Source organism: Lobosporangium transversale (assembly GCF_002105155.1).
Source record: "Lobosporangium transversale strain NRRL 3116 chromosome Unknown BCR41scaffold_7, whole genome shotgun sequence".
NCBI classification, from domain to species: Eukaryota; Fungi; Mortierellomycota; class Mortierellomycetes; order Mortierellales; family Mortierellaceae; genus Lobosporangium; species Lobosporangium transversale.
Window position 1 is genome coordinate 202796 of NW_019028985.1, and position 26007 is coordinate 228802.

The window sequence follows — 26007 nt, forward strand, 5'->3', positions numbered from 1 at the left end:
TACTGGAAATAAGGTGACGTTACTTTGCTTTAGATCCCGACAAAGATTGTGCTGTTAACAGATAGGCAATGCAATGTCAGCTGAAAAAAGTTTTGCTGTCTAAAGTGTGAGTTGCGAGTGCGAGTGTGAGTGCAGGTGGTGTGAATGCAAGCGAAAGTGTAAGTGGCGATTGAGAGCAAGAACGTGAGGACAATGAACTCCAGTAGTCTACTCTCCAAGAACAAAGGTATAAGGAAAGGGACACTGGGTCTGTGTATCGTGTGTAAGTTGTTAGGAGTTTTTATGTAATATTTTGAAGAGCAAGCAGTATGCAAATGAGAGGATGAATTGAAAGGAAAAGTGGACGTTGGAAGACATGAATGTAGAATGCAGCATTGTGTGATGCTTGGGTTAAGAAAAAGGTAAGAGAAGAAAGGTTGGTAGTCAGTAATAGTAAGTATATTGAGTATTTTGATAGAACGTATTTTTACTGAGCCCGATGGTGCCATCTATAGACCGATTGCGCCATCGCGTCTTTCTAGGGATTTTATTGGCCAATCTTTAATATTGTTTGAGACAACTCACGTGAATTAGATTTCAGAAATACGCGTCCTTATCAAGGAGAGACATGATTTCCTGAGGGATATGAGGCACAAACACCCTTTCTGTGTTTTCGTCGCGGGTACCTAAATTCTCTGGCACATCAAAGTATAACCAATGCCGGCTGCTCTTGACCTTGGCAGATTCATCGTCGTATTTATCAATTGGTTCATTAATGGAGGCACTAGAGCGTGACCTGCGCCGGACAGCACCAGCATCTTTCACTTCATCAGTGTAAGGACTCGAACTCGAACTTGGACTCGAATCAGAAGCACTTGAGCTAACCCATTGTATAATACTATTTCTCCTGGATAAGGGTACTTTCAATCCAGACGTAGAGCTCATACTCTGACGCCTGACCTTCTCGGTATCGGCAACAACCTGTAGCACGTACTTGGTTACCTCAGCTGGCAATTGTATTTCATCCACTTCGTAACGGTAAGAACTGACCACATGCTTGATCTGCGTTGGGTTTAATAGATCGAGCTTCCTGCGTGTTTCAATCCACATTGCCAAGTCCTTCTGTTGTGATAGGACCTGCAATAGCTGTAAGAGCTGAACCACATGTGCTAGATGAGATGCCAATAATGAAGGCAGTCGATTGTTGCAGAGCCAATCCTCAAGAATCGAAAGATTTAGTCGAGCCTGGAGAGCTTTGCTTCGTGACAGGTACTTTCGGTTTTGGATCATGGAGTTGAAGATCTCACAAGAAATATAATGCAGGAGTTGCGCAACGACATATTGTATGATCTGTGGATGGATGTCGTAGATCTGCATCACAAACAAAAGTGAAGACAGCATTGTGGTCACTGTTTTTGGCGAAATGCCTCTCTGCTCCGGTGAAGGCGATCTTTGCATCTGTAAAGACATCCTTCCAATAGGTTCTTGAACTAGGTCCTGGTTGAAAACCGCTACTGGTGCACTTGCACGTTTGTTGGCCCTGCTCATCCTATTCCCACTTGCAATGCCTCGCCAAAAACTAAAAGCCCAATCTGACTGAAACTGAATCTCATTCATACCCACAATTGTATCGTGTTCTAAAATCGCTGGCTTTAGGACCGGCTCAATCCTCTTTTCTGCATCTAAAATGATCATCCGGACCATGTCTTGTAAAACTGTTTCTAATTGAGCCTGATATATCCCTGAAGCGACACGTAGACTTGAATCCTTACGAAGGAAGTGGAGAAGGGAGCTTGTATTGGATATCCAAAATGCATTCAATGTCATATCAGTCTAAATAGTAACGTTTGAATGCACGGATATACCAAAGTTAGGAACGTTACAGCTGCAATTACTGAGCATATAGTTACCAAACTCATAGGTGGCTACATGTGTACCTTCGTGGTCGATTGAATTGCTGTCACTGTAGCATCTAGGAGCTCATCCAATAGTTCCGGTGTACTAAAATTATGTGCAAACCGTGCGGCAAGGAAGATCACGTATGCAGGTATAGGTTTATAAGACCTCGACCGCCCTGGCTCCATCTTAACGATGATGGTCTCAATAATATGTGGAATGTCGCTGCTCGAAAACACAAACATTTGATCTGGTAGACAATTTTCCCAGTCAAACTCGCCTTCCTCTTCAGCCTAGATTGATCAATCCGTGATCCCGAAGATTCAATATAGATTGGGACACACAACGCGTGGTTATGGCAGTCATTAGAGAAAAAGGAGTAATTGTTAGTTTTCTAAAAAAAAAAAAAAAATAGTATTATGTATATGTGGACGTATTTCTCTTTTTTCTTTTCTTTTTTTCTTTCCTTCTTTTCTTTCCTTCTTCCTTTTTTTGTTGCTAGCAGGGACACTCTCATTTGGTCGCCCTTTCTTTTGAAATCCTCAGACCACACATAATGCAACCACAAATGTTGCCCCTTGCAGCATAATTTGTCGACAATTCGTCCTAACATCTACAGACATGTTTTTCTGACAAAGGCACTAAAAAAAACTCACCTGATCGGACAAGATTCTGTCGCCTCCCATCATGATATCAGACAGGATTTCGTTATTCTCCAATCTATCTGGGTATAGTCGACTGTTCTGAACACTGATCTCGTTATAAAACTGTTCATAATCAAGAAGCGTCGCATTGGCTCGCATAAACGTGCAGTCACTTGCAAAGGACGTCCGAGACACTGGCTCTTGAAAGATCTGAGCAATCTTTGTGGTATCATTTGGGTCGTGTTTCAAGAAGTCAGCAACAGTGCGTCCTTTGGCCGTTTGAGCTGATGGAGAAGCGCCATGCTCCAGAAGCAGTCGAACAATACCTTCGTGCTTATTGTTGGTAGCCCAAACGAGGGCTGTCCAGCCGAATTTATCACATGCATCCACTTGGGTACCTGCATTGAGGAGCATAGAGACAGCAGCAGTCTGCCCAAAGCACGATGCATAAATCAGAGGCGTCGATCCATCTTCCTCATGGGTGTTGATATCTACCCAATCACGAAAGTTGTCGAGAATATCAGTGAGTCTACCCAAATCTCCATTGGAAGCTGCTCTAGCAAAGAGTGCTGACATCCTAGCCCTTTTTTCCTCATCAGTGGTATTCCAAGCCATGATCGCTTGTGGATCATCCAATTGCTCAAGATCAAAGGTGGAGGACTGATGGGAGGGCGATGGATCAGGAATGGGATCCGTAGCTTCCTGACTTTGTTTTACTACTAACCGTTCGACGTCCTGGAAAGGTCCATTCATTGTATTATCTGAGAGCGACAATGGAAGTGTCCTGGGAGACCGTGCGTTCATAGGTCCATTTATGCTAGTAAGAAAATCACCTTCACCTTCTTGGTGACTGTAGTAGTCCTGATTAACTTTTAGGCTTTGATTGAGGCGTGATCTAGGGTTAAAAAGGTTGTGTTCCTGGCAGAGATCGCTGTTTCCAGAGGGCTCGCATTCATTGATGTCTGAAAGGGGAGAGTCAAGCCCAGAATGGGTTCGTCGGTGCGTGTCTGATACAGCGTCATCATCCATTGAAGACATGGATAAGTATGAGAGCCTTTTGTGCATGTGGGGGATGGGCGAAGCCATATCTAAAGAGTCGAGCGGGTTCATAATTAGAATGGAGGTGGAAAAATAACTGTTTCAGGGTATAATGAAGGAATGGAATGAAAAGAAAAGAATGAGAGTTTGAATGAGAAGAATGAATTTGGCAGTGAATAAGATTCACTTGGAGAGTGGCAGTGAGCAGCAGGCGAAGCAAGAGGGAAGAAGTGATGATGCCATGCATACGCTCCCACGCACCGTGCAAAAAAAAAAAAAAAAAAAAAAAAAAAAGGTACCCTAGCTAGATAATCAGTTACTCAGGGCTGATCAAGTAAGAACAATAGAACAGCAATGCTTAGGGACGGGATAACAAAAAGGGGAGGGAGGACGGCAAAGAAAGAAAAGCTTTGTTTGCTTGTTTTCATTTTGATCTTGCCTTTTGATCAGAATTTTGATCTTTTGTCGTATTTTTTTTATTTTTTTATTTGTGCATTCGGAAGCAACACTCAAAAGGCGTAGATACACTTGAGGTGCCTAATGTTATTATTTTAACTGTAAGCAAGCTTAGTCTAGCGAGGTGTGGATAAAGACATGAGGATGTGTATGGGCATGGGCAGGATCAAGAAATAGACGAGAACATTTCAGTGCGCAAAGCACAACGTCTGATCAAAAATAGTGCATTCGCAAGGTCATCATCCAACCTGCACACAACGCATGCTTTTAAGCATATCCGGGAATGGGAAAGGAGGCAGGCAATCAATATGAAGTGAGTCGTCTTATCGTTCCGATAGATGGAGATATGAGATGTGGTTTAAGCAGGATCAGGATTGTACGAATCTTGCTGCAGATAACGGATCCATTGTCTATTGACGTTATTTCTATCCGACGGGGCCTAGGATCTTTAATGTCAATAAAAAAAAAAAGGGAAAAAGCGTGTAAACATGCCACGCGATATATTTACCACACAACTTCATAGGCCACCTTCCTCACATCATACTCTTCAGCGCCAACATTTTGTGCTGTCTACCTATCAATTGGGTTGAGTGGGATGACGCGTTCGTATTGGCTAAAAACAGTTTTTTGGTCATATTCATAATGCACTAACAAATTATTGAAAATCGAAAATGGAAAGGCAAGTCCATTAATGTAATAACAAATGATAAAAAAAAAGTCCATTGCAATTCTCATTACCCTTATTTCTCACATTTCTCATTTGTAAACAACACGAATATACATTCGATTATGACTGCAGCTACAAGAATATCGCGTATGCGTGCACTCCTTGCCATGCAACCTACATGCAATGTTGCTTTGGCTAGAATTTCTATGCGTGCTCCTATTCATCGCCACCTTGGCCGCGTAGCAGCCGTCACTACGATTCAGACAAGGGTAGGTAATATGAGCTAAGGCTCAACTACATTGCTTCTTTTCAATCGCCCTTGGTTGACTCCCTTCCATAGGTGATCGATCTTCGTGGAGATCGACCCTCCAGCAACATTACAGCCTTGACATTCATATCGCAATTTGACAAGATTCACTGATTAATTCATTTTTTCATTTTTTCACCACGTTGTTTGTTGACAGGAAGCATGGAAGCCATGGATGATGGCCACAGCTGCGACTGTGGGAGTTCTTTCCTGGCAATTAGGGCATTCCTTTGTGGAAGCTGAAAGCCCTACAACAAGTAAAACAGTTATCGGTAAGAGCCGAAACAAACAAAAAATAGAAAATCAAAATCAAATGTCATCGTTCCGAAATGCGACCGATTTTAGCGCAGCATTCATATCCCGAGCATTTCCATATGTGTTGTGTTCCCATAGCTCTCACTTCTCGCTGGTTACCTGATGACTTCATTCCCTGATCATATTTTACTAAAACTTTTCCCTCTTAATCTTCCAAGACCCGGACTCGAAGGCTGCATTCCCTCGGCACATTCGTTCCGAAGATGGCTCTCCTGCACGTCTTCTTGGCCTTGGAGTTCGCAAGATCACGTTTCTCAGAGTTCAAGTCTATGTCGTGGGACTCTATATGAAAGAGTCAGATCTGGATGACCACAACAGTCGCTTCCGTGCTATGCCCGAGGTCCAAAAATTCCAGCGGACAGATCAGATGAGTGCTGACACTGCTTTCAAAGCCATCGTCCAAACACCTATAGAGCTGATCTTAAGGATCGCTCCCGTCAAAGAAACTAATGGCCCTCATCTTCGAGACGGCTTCACTCGAAACTTGACTCAGGCTGCTAAAACCCAAAAATTGAGCGAGCCCGATAATGAGGTATAGAAAATGAATGCGTTTCGTGGTACAATGCAAACAACATTTATCTCTTACTTACCAATGCGATTTGATCATAATCAATGATGATGTATAATAACATTGCAGGAGGCCATGGAAGGCATTATGCAGTTTAAGAACTTATTCCCCAAAGGCAAGATCAGCACCAACCAGGCTCTTATTTTCCGCAAGTCTCCTGATGGTTCGATGACAATTCAACTTGATGTATGTTTCTTTTTTTAAATACATTACAGTAATATATTAAAAGATATCTATGGGACGGATCATTCTATTTTATTTAGAATTGCTAACCTATCATGGTAATTCGCTAATGCTCTAGGATGAGGTCTTGGGAACTACACGCAATCGCTGGGTCATTGAAAATTTCTTCCTTGGTTATCTCCGGAGCGACAGTCCTATTAGCGAAAAGGCGCGTGACAGCATTGCTCAGGGAATTCAAGATCTTTTGCTGCAGTGAATGTTACAACCACAAGGAAAATAAAGTCACCATTTTTTTGCCAACGGTCTCAAAGATTATGTTTATGTTGTATTACGTGATGGGAAGAGTAATTTTCTATTCTGTATCAGGAGCTTTCTATGTGCATTATTCCACTGCGAGATACCATCGTTTCATTAGTTTTTGATATCTTGCGCATCAATCGTTGTAACGATATCCAACTCGCTACCTTACTCATACTATTACTTTCTTCGCCTACTCCTACTCCATTCCCTGAAAGACCTTCAAAGGCTGTCCGGCGCTCACAGTCAAATGTATTATCTATTCCTTTGTCCGCTGCTGTATATCTGAAGTTGCTAGAGGTATTTTTCATAGTGCTACCAGGGTTGGAAGACTTACTACTGACCAATAGAGAGTCTGATAAGGACCATTTAGTTCTAATATTATGCTGTCGCTTATTGTTTGTGGCTGCTGCTATCGTCGGTACCTGTGAGGGTTGGAGTGTAGGTGTCGAAATTAGCTCCGATTTCTGGATTTCTTCATCATACTGATCATAATGACCTAGAGGGCTCGTATCCATGTTTGAAAGCTTGGACGCCAGTGCTGCTACGGGCTCAATGGCGGGCATGGCTATACTATCACTGCCATCCTGAAGAGAGCACTTATACTCCTTTTGCATCATAACCACATTTAGTTCATTCATGAATGGTTGCTGCTGTTGTTGCTGCTGTAGTGATGTCGGTTTAAGTTTGTCCATAGATGATGCCGATAATTCACAAGTTGAAGGAGTCACCGTTGCTCCTATTCCAAAGGAATGCGAGCCGACTGCCGCTGTTATTGCCGTGGTCGTGGGTTCCTTGTTCTTGGCCTTGCTTACGGGAGAAGAAACGATGATTTTACTAATGTAGCGATGATCAAGGTCTTCCTCGCAAAAGTGTGAAGATGCTGATGCTTTAGACCGCTTAGATTCCGCTGCATCCTTTTCGAGTGATGCCTGCACAGCGGCTCTGAATCTCTGTGACGTAAAACTAAACTGCATTGATGTCTTCTTGGTTGATTGACAGACTTCTTTTTCATCTCTTTCCCCTTCTTCCCTTCCTCTTTGTCCTGCATCTCTTAAGGACATCTGCTCTCGTGTGTTGGCCTGTTGGGTTCCTTTTGGAGCTGACATCATCATCATCATGCTCCTATCATCAAGAGCATCATTGTCATTATTATCGCCCAAAGGACTGCGACGACGACAATTTTCTAGACCGCCACTGTCCTCATTATCATCTGCGCAGAGTAGTGAGGTTTTCGTTACTGTCTCACACGCTTTAGATGCTACCCATTCATCAAGTGTCTGCTTTGGTTGCCGTTGCTGTTGCTTCTCAACGCTTGCAGAAGAGAACCATTTCAGATCAGACGATGCAGTCGATGAAGCAGACTTCAATATCTGATCATTAACTGATGAAAGTAATGTTGGGGTCTCACAAGCGCTGTCCTTTAAGGTAGTTGAGGTTGGTGAGGCCATTGATGCTACATTTATTGGCGATGAAAGCACTGGTGGATTCCAGCTCTTGATTCTGAATGTGGGCGACTTGTAATTAGGGTCCAGAATCTCTTGGGGAATAGCAAATGTGGTACTGCCATTATGGAGTGTTGTCGCAATCGCTGAAGTGCGGGGTTTCCGACTGCTGTTGCAACTATTTGGACGTGCTACTGGTGGAGTCAAAGCAACGTAAGCAGACGGAATATTACCTTGCTGAGAATCTGAACAACTCTGGGTTCGAGTTCTGGGTTGGTAAATTACTTCAACCCGAGACGTAAGTGTGCGGGCGAGGGCCGAAGGAGTAGATGGAAGCGGATCATCCGAATTAGGGGAGCTACAGTAGAGCGATTGCTGCATTATATAGGATTGGTGGTGGTGGTGGTGGTGGTGGTGGTAGTGCAGTGGGAGTGAGGCTGCAGCATTTACGCGTGTGGGTTTTGGCGAGGGGACAAAGCGCCAGGTACTAGAGCCTGAACCAAATTGTTCATGATTGTATCCCAATCCAGGAATGTCTTGCGCTAATAACGGTTTTTGTTGGTGCATCGAAGGATTGCCGTAATGATATGACGTAGATGTAGATGAAAAGGAGTTCTGCCGACTACGACTCTTACAACGTGCCTCATATTCAATATCGTGGAAACTCCACGGTCGAGCAGAGTCCATATGCTGCTGATGCTGCTGTTGTTCTTCTACAGAACGATGACTCGGCGCTAACTGAAATGGAGCAGCCTGTTGATAGTCTAGCTGCCACTGCTGCCCTTGATGAATACAATTCTCCTTATCCTGATTTTGATCCTGGGATTTAAGCCTGGATCCAAACTGCTTCACATTCCCCTGTTCAGGTGTAGTTGCTGGCGTGAGTGGTGGCTTCCATACAGAATCTAGCCACTTCTTGACCCTAGACTCTGCAACATGATGTCTTAATGATCCCTGTTCATGCCATGATCGTCCCTGTCTCGATGATAGACCTGTGTTCTGCTGCCCTTTTCCATGCTGGTTCGCTGTAATATCGCCATGTAAACTTTCTGGTCGATCAGGAAACCATTCACCACAGACATAGCAGGGTGATTTGCCCTCATGGTCCTCAACCCCATCCACCCCGCAATAACATCCTTTAGTCAGATCACAGCCACAGGGCTCCTTCTGCAGCGATTGCAAGATCTCGATCAAAAAGGCCATCGCTTTGGCACGCGTCGAAAACTGCAATGGGTAGTAAGAGGATGATGATTGATCATGCGAACAGTCAGCAGCGCAGTGTTGTTGCTGGTAGATAGTATTGCTGCTGTTGTTGCTACATTGGTTGTTTTGGGGATATGGGTGCTTCTGTCGTTGAGATTGGGATACATTATCACTGATACGGCGAGAATCACATTTTGCGCTTGGAGATGGACATGCAGAAAATTTTTGATCCGATCGTGAACACTCTTTGGCGACATCCAACATGAATCGTTCTCTAAACGTAGAAGGGCTAGCTCGCCCCGCGGACGGCAACACTGTGGAGTTCAGAAGAAAACCATACGGCGAAGGAGACGAAGGGGATGGTGTAGATGCTGTTGCTGAGGACGGTGACAATGAAGACGAAGTCGATGATGAAGATCCCGAGGATATTTGGGTTGAAGGTATGGACGGGCAACAATATGTTGCCAAAAGCGGTGAAGATGCTGTCATAGTTTCCAGTATTCGAGGGAGATTGTCGAGCGCGTAGGCTAGGTCCTGTCGATTACGCCACGTCGGCAGATGTGCAAAGTATGGGTTTCTGGACATTTTTTTTTTTTTTTTTAAGTGAGATGGACAGATAAGCGACTTTGTTGTATTCGACGGACTTCCAGGCTTGATTTCCTTGAGCACGCTACGTATGCTACAAGAAGTCAATAAATAAGACCAACTCTTAAAAAGACAGGGTTGTTGCAATGCTTGAAGATGAATAGGGACAATGAAGTGGTAAACAGAGCTATGAGCGAGGAGCACCAGGATATACTACCCGTGTAAAAGCTAGAAGAAAAGCAATAGAATAGAGAATAAGGACAAACGGAAGAGTAGATGCAAGAGAAGGTGAAGATTAAGTATTGAGGCTTAAGTTTGACAGGAAACAACCATTTGGTTACACAATTGATGAAAAGGAGAAAAGGAGAAAAAAGAAAACAATTGTCAGCAATGTCAGTACGATAAAATCAATGTAATGTAAGTGAGTTGCTTGTCCAGTTATTCATTGCATATCGTGCATTACAATCCATGCAAGCAGAGCAACGGAGTACAAATAAGTAAAGCAGGGGAAGATGAACAACAGAATGGATGGACAAATACCAGTAACTGAAAAAAGTAGTAAAGTCAAAGAGTATATAGGATAAATCACAGTATTGCGTGAGACGAGGAATATGAAAACTAGAATCCAGATCAGGATTTAGAGCGTTTGCATGATTGAGGACAATTTTTGCATTAATCTTAATATGACTCCCTGCTTTCTCCGTTGGAATGGATGTTGTTCAGGAGAGAGGGGGAAAGAATTCGTGCGAGCAAAAAGCAACTCTAACAGCATCAAACGGCAGAGCTCAAAACAATGCCTCATGGGAATAATTGCAACTTTTGGTGATCAAAATGACACGAGGGAATTATCTCCAAGCTATCATCACGACCACCAGCACCATTAGGAGTCTAGCAATTGGGACGAGATGTGGAAGATGGAGAGCAGGGACAGGAAGGAGGACAAGAATGTGAAAGAAGGAGTAAGCAACAAGCCGAACGAATAGATGGGTAAGAATACAAAAGTAAAGAGATCAAGAGGTAGAAAAAAAGAACGAAGGATTGAACTGGAATGTTAGTTGTTTGGCATTAGGGCATTGACCATCTTCCTTTGGTCTGGGACCACAAATGTTTAAAGAATATATGCAAAAAAAAAGGGTACTTTTGCTTCGCTTAAGAGACTGACCCGGAGCCCAGATACTGCATTGCATAAGTGGAAAGAAGGGTTTAAAGCGTAATTTTGCGAAACTATCCTGATATATTCATATATACTCCAGGAGACAATGAGGAGAGCTACAGATATCAAGAATGGATTAATCCCCCACTTCCCCAAAGCAAAAAAAAAAAAAAAAAAAAGTAATGGTTGGATTGGGACGAATAATCCTATTCAATATGACAGATGAACACTTGTATACATGCAACAAAATGGTCCGAAGATGACCAAGGTTAAGGCGGATTAAGATGGGCTCTGGAAGAAGACAAAGATGTCTGCAGAGATTGTTGTTACTCAACAATTTTTATTTAAAAAACACGCACACACAAGGAATGCCTCACTTGCATGCCTAACTTACTTCTCGACAAGAAAATTGCTGATATAGTGATACGAGCTCCTCTACGACGTCGTTTAACAAAGAGTACCAAAAACGCGCAAATACATGAGGAAGATGGGGAAAAGAAAAAAATAAAATCGTTTGCTGACACTTCAGAAAAAGGCGCGAAAAAGGGTTTCATTCATTCAAAAGACAAGAGGGGGGATGAAGAAGGGTTTTTGTTAAAAAACGACTGGCCTAGTCAATTTTCAAAAGATCCACACAATCCACTTCTTTTTTTTGTGTATCCCTTGATCGCGTTGAATTTTATTTTATTTGTCTCTGGCATGAATCCAAATCTCAATGTCTCTTGTGATATCGCCTGTCTGACAACTGACCTGAATTGTAACACAAATGAGCCCTTTGTACGTAAAATAATTAATCCTATCCCACATCGTGCTTCTTATCTGAATGTCAAGGCTGACAAGTAGCCGGTTCAATGCTGCATTGGCCGTGTGTTGGCCAGCATTGTGGCCCCTGTCGCGCTGAAGGTCAGCCTTGAGGTTTAATTTGTGATCTGTATCATACTTGAGCGTGCGTTCACCACTACAAGAGCGACCTGGACAAATGATGGAGTGAGGTATCAAACCCGTCAATATAGTAAGCCGGCATACTTTCCTGTCTTTGCAAACAAGACTTGCCTCGAATGATCTTATTCTTTCTTGTAGTGGAAGACGCTGGCCTTATTTGATTGTCTTAAGCCTTCTTCCACCACAAAGACTGACCTCATGACTCTTGGTCCAACTCTTAGGACACCTCTTCGCCCAGCTTCATAGAGTGTTGTGTGTTGCTACCGAGTCCCATTTTCACAATTGGCAATTCAACTTGAGATAAAAATGTTTGCGCAAAGAAAAAGTTTTGCTTCAACATCCTGTAATTGAATTTTGACCTTTTTAGGATGGGATAGAATTAGACTTCTCACTCTTACAAAAGTGAATGTAACAAATCGTGAGAAACAATTGCTTGTAAATCAACACAGCTAGTAAAAGCGAGTATTTTTTTTTTATTTTTTTATTTTTTATTACAATGCTTTAACAAGGTACACACTACACAAGAATGGGATGCAAAGCAATCTTAGTTCATCTTGCGGATCAAGTTGTTGATCTTGGTCTCACGGTCACCAGAGTCACCACCCTCGATGAAGTGAAGGACCTTCTTGGCAGAGAAGCCTCCAGTGGCGTTGGAGAGCTTGAAAGGCCACAAGAAGTTGGAGGCCTGCTTGAAGTGAGGGCCAACAGTGTAGATCTCGTGAATAAGATCCTCCATGCAGACAATACCGTATTTACCGAGCTCCTTCTCGATGATCGAGTTATCGGTCAAGGGGATACGCTGCTTGTTGACCTTACCGTATCCACGCTTGTAAATGAGCTCGCGAACCGACTTGAGGTTGGGCTCACCATAGGCAACATAGGGGTTGACCAACTGAAGCATCTGGGTGGTGGCCTTGGTCAAGCGGACAAAGACACCATTGTTGATCTGGAGAAGACGCAACAACTGGAGGACCTTGCGGGGCTTGGGGGCAATCTGGTTGATACCCTTAATGCGGATGACGAAGGCAAGCTTGGGCTGGGCAGGAACGTAGAAGCTGCCACTGGCCTTGGCCTGGCGACGAAGACGGATCTCGTCGCGCTCCTTGGCGCGGTACTCACGGACATACTGATCAGCGCGCTTGAAAATAACCTTGCGCTGAGCCTTGCGGGCCTGTACATACAATGTATTTAAAAGAGAAAAAAGTCAGCTTTCAATTGAATATAATACCTCAGTTCAGAAAAACTGCAAACATGCAAGCAAGCAAGCATGGTGGTATAGACATCGTATCAGTCCCGAAAGATGGTATTTATGTTAGCAACATTGCCTATGGCTAGCCACAAAAGCTGTGAAAGCTTTTCATCACTAAATGTCTCGAAAAGAGGAAGATTTTTTTCGCCACCAAATGCTATACTTGCTTCTTTGCTTTTGATATCACATTTTATGAAAATAATTTACCTTGCGGGCAGCGGCATCGGCGGTACGCTTCTCAGCAGCGGCCTTTTCCTGGGTCTTTCTCTTCTTCAAGAGAGTCTCAGGGACGAGAACTTGCGCAAGAGTAGGGGTAGTGCTGCATTTATGATAATAAAAAATAAGCAGAGGAAGGCGACATTAGGATTAAAATAATGTTCTCGTCGGACTGCCATAATTCATTCTGATTCACAAAGAACGTCAACTATTACGGCATTAGGTTTCAAGGATAATGGCAGAAACAAAACCACCGCAATGTAAACAAAAGGAGACAGACAAATTATAAAAATGAACAAATTGTCTGGTCCAGTTGGTTACCAGAGGCGCCTTTCTCGTTTCTTTCATCTTATGATAACCCAATTTTGCCAGTTGTAATGCTCAATGGAACAATGCCAGAAAGAACAGCGAGTTGACATCCGACGAATTGTTTTAATTGGAGTTGAGCTTTGGCTGCTGTTCTATTCATGATGATAGATTGTTTGGGCCACATATCACGAACAAAGGGTCAAAGTATTTTGAAATACAAAAGACCAGCAGACAAAATTCGAAATCGAGATCGAAGATCTTCGATTCGAGTGCTCATCACACAACAACGAACCCATATACATTTGTTTCCAGTGAAGGAAAAAATGATCTGGAATACGACATCAATATCAGCTCGCGCCAGCATTGTGAAGAAATATTGTAATCCAAATGATGACATTCGTCAATCAATAGAATCATCTCCTAATCCTTCAATGTGGGTTGAGGACACGAGTCACAGAATCTATTTAAAGCAAAGGGATTGCACCAAAGCATGTCCCTAAGCTCAACACCCCAAGTGGATGCAGCATGAATAAGATCTAGGTCAAAACATGACTGAATGGGATTCAAAATCACATGTCAATGTCATTAAACCCATCCCTTCTACATGCCACATCGTCATGACCTTGAGAACAAGACTGAACACTAGAGCCGGCGTTCAACTCTGTGTGTTATCCTGTAGTCCACGTCTTAAAGCTGCCATAAAATCCGGGAAAGAGTGTTGAATATTGCCCTTACGTAGTCATCTTGAGAAATGAGTGAAAAAGGAAGAGAAAATATTTTCCTGTTTGTTTGTTGCTTTTGTATCGAGTTTAACAATGGTTGGTGGCTTGCATCACGTGAATCACAACATTTTCCTTGAAGAAATAGTCTTGGAATGATGAAAAATGTGGCATCGCATAGCCTAGAGCACTCTGCATATCTTGACTAGGGAACCATTCGGCCGCTATACTGAGGGTATTACTGAAGACGCACCTAGACAACGATTTGGCAACAGTTTCTACTTGAGAATGAACAATTCTAATAGATCCTCAAATCGTTCAAGCTTCCAGAATAACAAGAGCTGGAAATGTAGGTTATGAGCCACTGATGGTACCTGAGTGCTTACCATAGACAAAGAGAGGCGCCATATACCAAGAGTCGTCAGCTTCCCAAAAAATGATGATCCCTTAACTATTGTAGAACTAGATCTTAAAACGGCTGTATGTCGAGCAGGTACTAACTCCTTTTGAGCGGGTCTCATCCTGTCAACGCCGACAGTGCTTCTCATACACTCGTTAAGAGTGTGGAGCAGCAAAGGCAGCAACGGTCTAAATAACCATAGCAGCCCGCCGCTACTACTTATCTCTGAATAATCACATTGTGCCACGGCTAGATAAAGTTACTGTTATCAATGCTAGAGTACGAGGTACCTTGATGGTAGCACAGCACCCAGGACTCCTGCACGTCCACGACTTGTGGCTCACAGGACTCGAGCATATGTTTGTCGAAGTGATTCTTGTTCAAATACCTTAGCATTGCTCTTTGGCTCTGCCATGGTTCAAGGAGCGTCTTGATGAGGTTCACACTTGTCTCTTTAGCTTTTCATAAAGAGCCTTGTGAAGGTTTGTCATGATCTTTGAACTATAGATATTATCACAGACTTGAGCTGTTTTTGATGTTCGCATTGTTAAGCATAGCCGCTTTCAAGATGCTTGACATAAAACTAATGGTGATCTTGGCCTTGGTTCCCATTCTTCTACTGTACTGTATATCAGTCAGGTCAACCACCCTTTGCCTTGGCTTTACATCCTCACACCTTCAGGACATGCCAAGCACTGTAGAATTAAGTATGGCTGCAAGCTCACTCTTCATAGCCAAGACTCCTGTCTTGCTTTAGTCAGTGATGACAACGTTCGGTTTCAAGTCATATTCTTCGTCAACCGTGGAGAACGAGTACTTTATCCTTTTACGGAGCGCAGTTAGCCACATTGGCAAATATAAGTGTCATGGACTTTTGTCAGGAGAAATGCAGCAGGAATGTCATACGCACTCTTCCTACTTCCAGGGCAAGGTACACGGGCTGATTTGGTGGCTGTCCGATGAGATGAACGCAGTGATGGTAAATGAGACACAAGAGTGTCATCAGTGCTACCCATAAGGGTGCCTGGAATAGAGCCCATATCTGAAAGCGCTGTGAGTGCCGGTCAATACACAACACATCTTCATGGCCATAGGAATGAAAAATCCATAATACAGGCCATTGCTTTACGCGTCCGTGTAATAGAGAAGGTAAACGTGTCCTCTCGATCGAATCCTCCCACATACATTCGAGATGATAACGCCTTGTTGTCGTGCTTTCTCATGGCAGTGGTTGTGATCTTATACCAAACATTGTACATATCGCCGTATGTGACGAAAACATCACAAGAGACTTGCTGACCGTCCCCTTCCATTATTTGAAAAAAAAAAAGATCCCATGCTTCATTGGTAACCTCTGCATCAAATTCTGGATGCTGGGGTCTTGAAGTAGCAGACGCTCGGTGACTACCTTTATAGCAGAAGACATTAGCCTCGACTCAAAGTCAGCAAGGCTCCCTAGCGAATGATTGTGTTGGTAGTGCCGCTCAACATGACATGAAGCATTTCGGTCTGTCCAGCATAGTCATTAGCTTTATCACAGCAAAAGTTTTTCGCTCTACAGCATTGGTTGATCCCAGACGTCCGGTTTCTGGTTTTGCCTGAAATCTCTCTTTGCGCCTTACTCTTTGCTCCCTACTCTCTCTATGTCAAGCGCTTCTCGCCAGAACACTGACAGTGGTATCTGTGACGGCAGATTAAAAGGCGAGACTCTTTGCTATAAAGGGGACTCTACGCTATAAACGAGTACCAGCTTCTCTTTAAGTCTTCCTGAGTTTGGAGCAGCTCCTTCGAGCATCTGGCAAGCTTTTTTTGCCGCTAAAGCTGGGCATGGATTACGACGGCCAAGAGTTTGAGTGCTGATTCTTTTTTTTTTCTTTTTTTTATGCCAACACGACAAACCTACAGCCAATCACGTTACCTTGGCTGCCTACTCTCAAGACCTTGCTTCTTTCGATGTGGAGACGCTTCTATAAAGAGCTTCTGAGTGTCCTGCAGCTTTCAAACTTTGTGAGTAGTCATCATCTTTATTTGTCACTTCTTCCATAGGCACTAAGGATTGAATGTAGATGGTAATGTGATCTACCCTCGGCGCACTATTTGCATCTCCTCTTTTTGAGCGGATTCATCTCGCTGAATCTGACTATACTCTTCATATGCCTTTGTTGCAAATCTGGGACCGCCAAGAGAACAAAAGTATAAATGGTCGCATCAGCTCATCGCTACTGCTTTTCTCTGGAAAAATGTTAACTGCATCAATGATAGAGTGTGAGACACCTGGGTGAAAGCATAGTATTCAGGGCTGATGTAAGTTCGGAAATCTGTCTGTCAAAGTGGTTCTTGTTGATATACGTCCCCTTCATTAATAAGGTGACCTCTTCTCCGTCAATCCTTTCTTTTTCTCTTCCTTTTTCTCTTCTTTTTCTCCGATTGCCATTCTTATTCGCCGCTTCCAGACTTCTCTCCATCTGTTTTGTTCCTATTTTGAAGTTACTCAGTTAAATAAAAAGACGACGAAAGGAAGAGTTGATGTCATCGATAACAGAAGTCACTAAGCGCACAGTCCAGACAGTGTGTATGAAGGATACAAAGTCAGAAATAGGGTCCGTCACTGATGGAGCTACCACCGCGAAAGTCTGTAGTAGTCGCACTGATTTCAGTGATAAGACTACCATTACCAAACATATCGTGGAGATACCCAAGAACATGACCGAGGCCGACTATTCCGTGCTATACGAACCATGGTCTATCTATAACTTTTATAAAAAAGCGGAGTGGGTTCATATATTAACACTGGTGCTCATGCCGATCTATGGGCTCTCTATGGCATTGACATCCGCACCATTTCAGCAAAAGACGGCCATCTTTGCTCTTGGTCATGCTGTCTTCATAGGTCTTGGAATAACTGCAGGTAACTTTCTGTTTAAATATGAAAACAAGCACAGTGCAAGGCATTGGAGCAATAGCTCTTGCCATACTGGCACCAGTAATGACCCAACTCAATATTCTTTGTTTTACTCTAGGATATCATCGCTTATGGTCCCATCGATCCTACATTGCTTCACCTTTGCTTCAAACTATCCTCATGATTGCGGGCACAGGCGCTATGCAGGGCTCCATCCTTTGGTGGTGTCGTAATCATCGTGCACATCACCGATACACTGACACAGACAAGGTATATAGTGTTGATAGTTAAAGGCATAACATCATCTTTCAATCCTCTTGTCTTGTCTTCTCCTATCTGAGTAAGCTTCTGACCACAACTGGTCCTATGCTCATTTAGGATCCTTATGGAGCTCACAAAGGTTTGCTCTGGTCGCATTTTCTATGGATGTTAGTTCGTCAGGATCCTGCTGCTGTGGGGTGGGCAGATATCTCTGACTTGAGAGCCGACAAGTTGGTCATGTTCCAGGACAAATATTTCTATTGGCTTGCCCCAATGGTTTCCTTAGGTGTCCCAACAGTAATTGCTGGGTTAGGATGGGGTGATTACTGGGGTGGATTTATTTATGGTGGCGTCATACGCCAATTCGTAGTCCATCAAAGCACCTACTGTGTCAACTCACTCGCTCATTGGCTTGGCGATAAGCCATTCGATGATCGCCGTACTCCATGCGACCATCTGTTTACAGCATTGCTAACACTGGGTGAAGGCTATCACAACTTTCATCATGAGTTCCCTCAAGATTATAGAAACGCTATCAAGTTCTACCAATTCGACCCTACAAAGTGGCTAATTGCCTTTTGCTCGTTCATTGGCCTTGCTTGGGACTTGAAGCGCTTTCCTTCTAATGAGATCAAGAAAGGTCAACTCAGGATGCAACAAAAGAAGCTCGACAAGATGAAATCGACATTGGTCTGGGGTACACCGATTGACCAACTGCCTGTCTTTTCGTTTGACGAATTCTGTGACATGACTAACAAGGAAGGACGAGCTGTCACTCTGATTGAAGGTGTCATCTATGACATCTCGAGCTTCGTAGACGAGCATCCAGGTGGACGAAGCTTGATCTGCAGTGCCATTGGTAAAGATGCTACAACATCATTCAACGGTGGTGTGTACGATCATTCGAACGCAGCACGACATTTGATGGAGCGGATGCGGATAGGTGTAGTTGCTGGTGGTGGTTATGTAGAGCATCGATGCAAAGATGTAGCTGTTTCTCATGTATTAGATTAGTAAAATAATATTGATCTCACAAGTTATTGCCTAAATGAATAAATTGCACTAAAAAGCATCATGCTGGGCAACATTCCTGAACAACTTGGAGATTATGGATCGTTACTATGCTCTGAATGTTTGTCCCGCATAAACAAGGAGTATCGTATACCCAAAAGTCACCAAGTTTTCAAGGAAATGATGGTTGCTGAAAATGAAACTGATTTTGTGGAGCCAGATCTTGGAGGGTAGCTGGAGGTAGCAGCTACAGTTGGTAGTGCGAGCTATAGAGAGGGATGATGTATGAGAGTATGATGAACTATCTTACATTGGAAGCAAGAGATTAAAGGGCGAGACCCTTTGCTATAAAGAGGACTCTACGCTATAAACGAATACTAGCTTCTTTTTAAGCCTTCCAGAGCTTGGAGCAGCCCCTTTGAACATCTAGCAAGCTTTTTTTGCCGCTAAAGCTGGGCATGGATTACAATGGCCAAGAGTTTTATTGTTTTAGTGCTAATTCTTTTTTTTTTTTTTTTTTTTTTTTTTTTTTTTTTTAAAAAAAAAAAAATTTCTGCCCTTACACGCGCCACGGCTTCAAGCATATTATTGCTATATCCCTTCGATGGATTCCGGAACACCGATGTTCCAGATTTTTTTCAATTTGCAAATAAAGAGGTTGTCTTCAAAAACTACCTAGAAGACCTATTCTCTTAAGGATCTCGATTCGCGCTCCAATTTCACACTGAATGGGGGTTCATGAGGTTCACGCTGCGCATTACGCACTACATGATTCATCGCCTTCAGTCCATTATTCCTCCATTTCACGCACTTCACTCAATGGATCCTACTCTTCATGAATACTCATGAAATCAAATAACTTTAGCCCTTCATATCACGCCAACCGTCCGGGCACCCCCTCCCCCCAAAAAAATGCAAGATATGCCAGTTAATGAAAAATAAATATCTCGAATTTCTAAGCTTCAGGACCAGCACCAGCTTCCTGGCGCCAGTTTTATTTCAACCCCTTTAAAAGGTACTCTTATCATATGGTGTGACATGCATTTAGTGCCCATAAAAATATTCTTAGCCAGACCCTTTTGACAATGCATGACAAGCACTAAAGGCTTGCGCTTGTCAGGCCCTATTAAATTATAGCAGAGCAGGATTGGGACTCTAGCTGACCGAACAGTTTTCTTTCCACGAATAGGCGCAGTTTCATGAGTCCTGTTGGATATAACTGTGAGGAAAAGATCTGCCTCATCACAATTATAAATATCATCGAGTTTGGAATCGGTAAGCTTGGCTTTAATAGCCTCGATGCGATCCTTCATAACCTTCAGACCCACTGACCCACTTTCGCCATACTTAATATAATATTTGAGGCTATTCCTATTTTTAAAGAGATAGAGCCATCCTTTCGAAAAATAGCACTGTTTGGGTGCTTGATCTGGAAGAAAGAAGGGCTTTATTTTAGTCCAAATTATCACTACTATCCTTTGCAGGCGACTATCGATGACATCGAGATCTAGATATCTTTTGACAACATACTATTCCATCAAAGTCTCTTCCATATATTCCATATTACGATCGAATTTGCGCCTGACTGCTTGACTAGCCAGTAGCATAAGGGAATTTGCGTCGTGAACATATTCCTTCCTTTGGCGATGAATCTCTCGTTCCGTGCTAAGGCTCACGTCAAAAAAAAATTCGCTAAAGCTATTAATTGAATTAAAATGAATAGAGGCCTTTTTGAGGGAAACTGCACTTGAACTTTGGTTTATGGGGTTTCTGTGCCCTGAAATAAAAAAAAAATAAAAATAAAAATAAAAAAAAACATGTTCTCATGCTTTGAATCTACGAGAAGTATTCTACAACCGTGTAGGAGAAGGGAATCAAGTGCCGCAGGACGGCCAAATCATACAAACCCCCATGATCAGCCAGTAATGGACAAACCACAGTTTGATCGTGCCATCCAGAAGGCATCGTATCCTAATATTTGTACAAGACAAAACACGTTTAAGCAAACATGGGATTTATCTTAATACCTCTCCATAGTTGTATTCTCCGATATAATTGACCTGTGGTGAGTCGTTCACATACCTCGCCAGGACCATGTAGGATTGTATCCGATCAAGTTGATCATAGTGTATCCGATGGAGACAAACACAAACAAACTAATCAATCTAACTCCTTTATTTGACATTAAATACAGATCGACATCATGTCTATACTTGCTCTTGAATGAGTTCCAGGACCCAGGGCAAACAAAATACGTTGGATCATTGAATTAGCCAGTACATGATAGCCGCTAATAAAGATTGGGATACAAAAACACTCATAGTGAATTGGTGTATAGTCTAGCACTACATTGGACAACAGAAGAATAACAGATTAGCGAGGAGTCAGGATACAGAATAGTCAGTGACCTTAGTATTTACTATAGCCAATATATCACTCCTTTAAGCAATAAAAGACGGGTAAACTCTGCGAAGCAATCATACATCTCAACCAGGGCTTGAAACAGCTTAATATTAGGTTGTGCCATCAGGCAATTCGGTTGTCATCAAACTGAACAAGTATTTTTTTTTTGAACCAAAGAGATTAAACAATTAGTGAACACGCTGCTAGTATGGGTATAGGGCAAAGGGTAATTGCCACACTTGTGATACTGAAGGCAGCTGCTCCTCCTACTCACTGACGTTTGGCTGGTAAGGGCGTGATACGGAATCTGTAAATGGCTACAAGAGCGGTCAGTAGATAGTCAAGAGGAGAGATGAGATGGGCATCTGCCTTTGTAGGGCAAGTGCTCTTATAAAGGACTTGCGGATAGGGGGTCGGTCATAATGCTGGGTGCTTTTTGTCTTCTGTCCAAGAAGAATGAGAAATAAAGAACCAAGGAAAGAACGAAATAGCAGAATGAGATATCGGGATGCAACTTATAGCAAGATAAATAAACAGCGCCCTGAGCCAATTGTAGTAAAATGGCGACTGAGATTTGCATCTTTATTAATAGATTGAATGAGAAACAGCTACATCTTTGCATCGATGCTCTACATAACCACCACCAGCAACTACACCTATCCGCATCCGCTCCATCAAATGTCGTGCTGCGTTCGAATGATCGTACACACCACCGTTGAATGATGTTGTAGCATCTTTACCAATGGCACTGCAGATCAAGCTTCGTCCACCTGGATGCTCGTCTACGAAGCTCGAGATGTCATAGATGACACCTTCAATCAGAGTGACAGCTCGTCCTTCCTTGTTAGTCATGTCACAGAATTCGTCAAACGAAAAGACAGGCAGTTGGTCAATCGGTGTACCCCAGACCAATGTCGATTTCATCTTGTCGAGCTTCTTTTGTTGCATCCTGAGTTGACCTTTCTTGATCTCATTAGAAGGAAAGCGCTTCAAGTCCCAAGCAAGGCCAATGAACGAGCAAAAGGCAATTAGCCACTTTGTAGGGTCGAATTGGTAGAACTTGATAGCGTTTCTATAATCTTGAGGGAACTCATGATGAAAGTTGTGATAGCCTTCACCCAGTGTTAGCAATGCTGTAAACAGATGGTCGCATGGAGTACGGCGATCATCGAATGGCTTATCGCCAAGCCAATGAGCGAGTGAGTTGACACAGTAGGTGCTTTGATGGACTACGAATTGGCGTATGACGCCACCATAAATAAATCCACCCCAGTAATCACCCCATCCTAACCCAGCAATTACTGTTGGGACACCTAAGGAAACCATTGGGGCAAGCCAATAGAAATATTTGTCCTGGAACATGACCAACTTGTCGGCTCTCAAGTCAGAGATATCTGCCCACCCCACAGCAGCAGGATCCTGACGAACTAACATCCATAGAAAATGCGACCAGAGCAAACCTTTGTGAGCTCCATAAGGATCCTAAATGAGCATAGGACCAGTTGTGGTCAGAAGCTTACTCAGATAGGAGAAGACAAGACAAGAGGATTGAAAGATGATGTTATGCCTTTAACTATCAACACTATATACCTTGTCTGTGTCAGTGTATCGGTGATGTGCACGATGATTACGACACCACCAAAGGATGGAGCCCTGCATAGCGCCTGTGCCCGCAATCATGAGGATAGTTTGAAGCAAAGGTGAAGCAATGTAGGATCGATGGGACCATAAGCGATGATATCCTAGAGTAAAACAAAGAATATTGAGTTGGGTCATTACTGGTGCCAGTATGGCAAGAGCTATTGCTCCAATGCCTTGCACTGTGCTTGTTTTCATATTTAAACAGAAAGTTACCTGCAGTTATTCCAAGACCTATGAAGACAGCATGACCAAGAGCAAAGATGGCCGTCTTTTGCTGAAATGGTGCGGATGTCAATGCCATAGAGAGCCCATAGATCGGCATGAGCACCAGTGTTAATATATGAACCCACTCCGCTTTTTTATAAAAGTTATAGATAGACCATGGTTCGTATAGCACGGAATAGTCGGCCTCGGTCATGTTCTTGGGTATCTCCACGATATGTTTGGTAATGGTAGTCTTATCACTGAAATCAGTGCGACTACTACAGACTTTCGCGGTGGTAGCTCCATCAGTGACGGACCCTATTTCTGACTTTGTATCCTTCATACACACTGTCTGGACTGTGCGCTTAGTGACTTCTGTTATCGATGACATCAACTCTTCCTTTCGTCGTCTTTTTATTTAACTGAGTAACTTCAAAATAGGAACAAAACAGATGGAGAGAAGTCTGGAAGCGGCGAATAAGAATGGCAATCGGAGAAAAAGAAGAGAAAAAGGAAGAGAAAAAGAAAGGATTGACGGAGAAGAGGTCACCTTATTAATGAAGGGGACGTATATCAACAAGAACCACTTTGACAGACAGATTTCCGAACTTACATCAGCCCTGAATACTATGCTTTCACCCAGGTGTCTCACACTCTATCATTGATGCAGTTAACATTTTTCCAGAGAAAAGCAGTAGCGATGAGCTGATGCGACCATTTATACTTTTGTTCTCTTGGCGGTCCCAGATTTGCAACAAAGGCATATGAAGAGTATAGTCAGATTCAGCGAGATGAATCCGCTCAAAAAGAGGAGATGCAAATAGTGCGCCGAGGGTAGATCACATTACCATCTACATTCAATCCTTAGTGCCTATGGAAGAAGTGACAAATAAAGATGATGACTACTCACAAAGTTTGAAAGCTGCAGGACACTCAGAAGCTCTTTATAGAAGCGTCTCCACATCGAAAGAAGCAAGGTCTTGAGAGTAGGCAGCCAAGGTAACGTGATTGGCTGTAGGTTTGTCGTGTTGGCATAAAAAAAAGAAAAAAAAAAGAATCAGCACTCAAACTCTTGGCCGTCGTAATCCATGCCCAGCTTTAGCGGCAAAAAAAGCTTGCCAGATGCTCGAAGGAGCTGCTCCAAACTCAGGAAGACTTAAAGAGAAGCTGGTACTCGTTTATAGCGTAGAGTCCCCTTTATAGCAAAGAGTCTCGCCTTTTAATCTGCCGTCACAGATACCACTGTCAGTGTTCTGGCGAGAAGCGCTTGACATAGAGAGAGTAGGGAGCAAAGAGTAAGGCGCAAAGAGAGATTTCAGGCAAAACCAGAAACCGGACGTCTGGGATCAACCAATGCTGTAGAGCGAAAAACTTTTGCTGTGATAAAGCTAATGACTATGCTGGACAGACCGAAATGCTTCATGTCATGTTGAGCGGCACTACCAACACAATCATTCGCTAGGGAGCCTTGCTGACTTTGAGTCGAGGCTAATGTCTTCTGCTATAAAGGTAGTCACCGAGCGTCTGCTACTTCAAGACCCCAGCATCCAGAATTTGATGCAGAGGTTACCAATGAAGCATGGGATCTTTTTTTTTTTCAAATAATGGAAGGGGACGGTCAGCAAGTCTCTTGTGATGTTTTCGTCACATACGGCGATATGTACAATGTTTGGTATAAGATCACAACCACTGCCATGAGAAAGCACGACAACAAGGCGTTATCATCTCGAATGTATGTGGGAGGATTCGATCGAGAGGACACGTTTACCTTCTCTATTACACGGACGCGTAAAGCAATGGCCTGTATTATGGATTTTTCATTCCTATGGCCATGAAGATGTGTTGTGTATTGACCGGCACTCACAGCGCTTTCAGATATGGGCTCTATTCCAGGCACCCTTATGGGTAGCACTGATGACACTCTTGTGTCTCATTTACCATCACTGCGTTCATCTCATCGGACAGCCACCAAATCAGCCCGTGTACCTTGCCCTGGAAGTAGGAAGAGTGCGTATGACATTCCTGCTGCATTTCTCCTGACAAAAGTCCATGACACTTATATTTGCCAATGTGGCTAACTGCGCTCCGTAAAAGGATAAAGTACTCGTTCTCCACGGTTGACGAAGAATATGACTTGAAACCGAACGTTGTCATCACTGACTAAAGCAAGACAGGAGTCTTGGCTATGAAGAGTGAGCTTGCAGCCATACTTAATTCTACAGTGCTTGGCATGTCCTGAAGGTGTGAGGATGTAAAGCCAAGGCAAAGGGTGGTTGACCTGACTGATATACAGTACAGTAGAAGAATGGGAACCAAGGCCAAGATCACCATTAGTTTTATGTCAAGCATCTTGAAAGCGGCTATGCTTAACAATGCGAACATCAAAAACAGCTCAAGTCTGTGATAATATCTATAGTTCAAAGATCATGACAAACCTTCACAAGGCTCTTTATGAAAAGCTAAAGAGACAAGTGTGAACCTCATCAAGACGCTCCTTGAACCATGGCAGAGCCAAAGAGCAATGCTAAGGTATTTGAACAAGAATCACTTCGACAAACATATGCTCGAGTCCTGTGAGCCACAAGTCGTGGACGTGCAGGAGTCCTGGGTGCTGTGCTACCATCAAGGTACCTCGTACTCTAGCATTGATAACAGTAACTTTATCTAGCCGTGGCACAATGTGATTATTCAGAGATAAGTAGTAGCGGCGGGCTGCTATGGTTATTTAGACCGTTGCTGCCTTTGCTGCTCCACACTCTTAACGAGAGTGTATGAGAAACACTGTCGGCGTTGACAGGATGAGACCCGCTCAAAAGGAGTTAATACTTGCTCGACATGCAGCCGTTTTAAGATCTGACGACTCTTTGGTATATGGCGCTCCATGTCTGAGGCGAGATGGACATATCGCGTAAACCAATAGGTAGTGCCTCTTAGAGACGCGATGGTCATCCAAAATTATGGCTCAGACAACATACTCGCACCTCACCAAGTCTCATCGACCGTCGTATCTTCAA

The 26007-nt window shown here is 43.2% G+C and overlaps 8 protein-coding genes across 8 annotated transcripts; 3 read left to right on the forward strand and 5 right to left on the reverse strand.

Moving 5' to 3' along the window:
* Nucleotides 1–576: 576 nt before the first annotated feature.
* Nucleotides 577–3272, reverse strand: BCR41DRAFT_368403 (hypothetical protein; the record flags this gene model as incomplete). The annotated part of the gene is made up of 3 exons (XM_022026380.1): nt 577–1812; nt 1917–2168; nt 2532–3272. The coding sequence occupies 3 exons, from the start codon at nt 3270–3272 to the stop codon at nt 577–579; spliced, it is 2229 nt and encodes a 742-aa protein (XP_021884080.1).
* Nucleotides 3273–5126: 1854 nt separating this feature from the next.
* Nucleotides 5127–6356, forward strand: BCR41DRAFT_348103 (chalcone isomerase). The gene is made up of 4 exons (XM_022023224.1): nt 5127–5259; nt 5461–5834; nt 5940–6056; nt 6172–6356. The coding sequence occupies exons 1-4, from the start codon at nt 5163–5165 to the stop codon at nt 6307–6309; spliced, it is 726 nt and encodes a 241-aa protein (XP_021884081.1). The 5' UTR covers nt 5127–5162; the 3' UTR covers nt 6310–6356.
* Nucleotides 6357–6415: 59 nt separating this feature from the next.
* On the reverse strand, nt 6416–9583 carry BCR41DRAFT_393512 (hypothetical protein; the record flags this gene model as incomplete). Its single annotated transcript, XM_022028571.1, has 1 exon — nt 6416–9583. One exon carries the CDS (start codon nt 9581–9583, stop codon nt 6416–6418), a length of 3168 nt encoding a protein of 1055 aa, XP_021884082.1.
* A 2529-nt stretch (nt 9584–12112) lies between these two features.
* Nucleotides 12113–14208, reverse strand: BCR41DRAFT_333005 (60S ribosomal protein L7). Its single transcript, XM_022021871.1, has 3 exons — nt 14188–14208; nt 13135–13246; nt 12113–12849 (listed from the first exon to the last, which is right to left on the reverse strand). Exons 1-3 carry the CDS (start codon nt 14193–14195, stop codon nt 12223–12225), a joined length of 747 nt encoding a protein of 248 aa, XP_021884083.1. The 5' UTR covers nt 14196–14208; the 3' UTR covers nt 12113–12222.
* A 910-nt stretch (nt 14209–15118) lies between these two features.
* On the forward strand, nt 15119–15606 carry BCR41DRAFT_348110 (hypothetical protein). Its single transcript, XM_022023226.1, has one exon. It carries the CDS (start codon nt 15335–15337, stop codon nt 15587–15589), a length of 255 nt encoding a protein of 84 aa, XP_021884084.1. The 5' UTR covers nt 15119–15334; the 3' UTR covers nt 15590–15606.
* A 1668-nt stretch (nt 15607–17274) lies between these two features.
* On the forward strand, nt 17275–20256 carry BCR41DRAFT_380176 (hypothetical protein; the record flags this gene model as incomplete). The annotated part of the gene is made up of 4 exons (XM_022027249.1): nt 17275–17479; nt 17592–17743; nt 17852–18700; nt 20230–20256. The coding sequence occupies 4 exons, from the start codon at nt 17275–17277 to the stop codon at nt 20254–20256; spliced, it is 1233 nt and encodes a 410-aa protein (XP_021884085.1).
* Nucleotides 20257–21733: 1477 nt separating this feature from the next.
* Nucleotides 21734–23207, reverse strand: BCR41DRAFT_333009 (putative stearoyl-CoA desaturase; the record flags this gene model as incomplete). Its single annotated transcript, XM_022021872.1, has 3 exons — nt 21734–22630; nt 22739–22890; nt 23003–23207. The coding sequence occupies 3 exons, from the start codon at nt 23205–23207 to the stop codon at nt 21734–21736; spliced, it is 1254 nt and encodes a 417-aa protein (XP_021884086.1).
* A 1668-nt stretch (nt 23208–24875) lies between these two features.
* On the reverse strand, nt 24876–25363 carry BCR41DRAFT_348115 (hypothetical protein). The gene has a single exon (XM_022023227.1). The coding sequence runs from the start codon at nt 25145–25147 to the stop codon at nt 24893–24895; it is 255 nt and encodes an 84-aa protein (XP_021884087.1). The 5' UTR covers nt 25148–25363; the 3' UTR covers nt 24876–24892.
* Between the last annotated feature and the right edge of the window lie 644 nt (nt 25364–26007).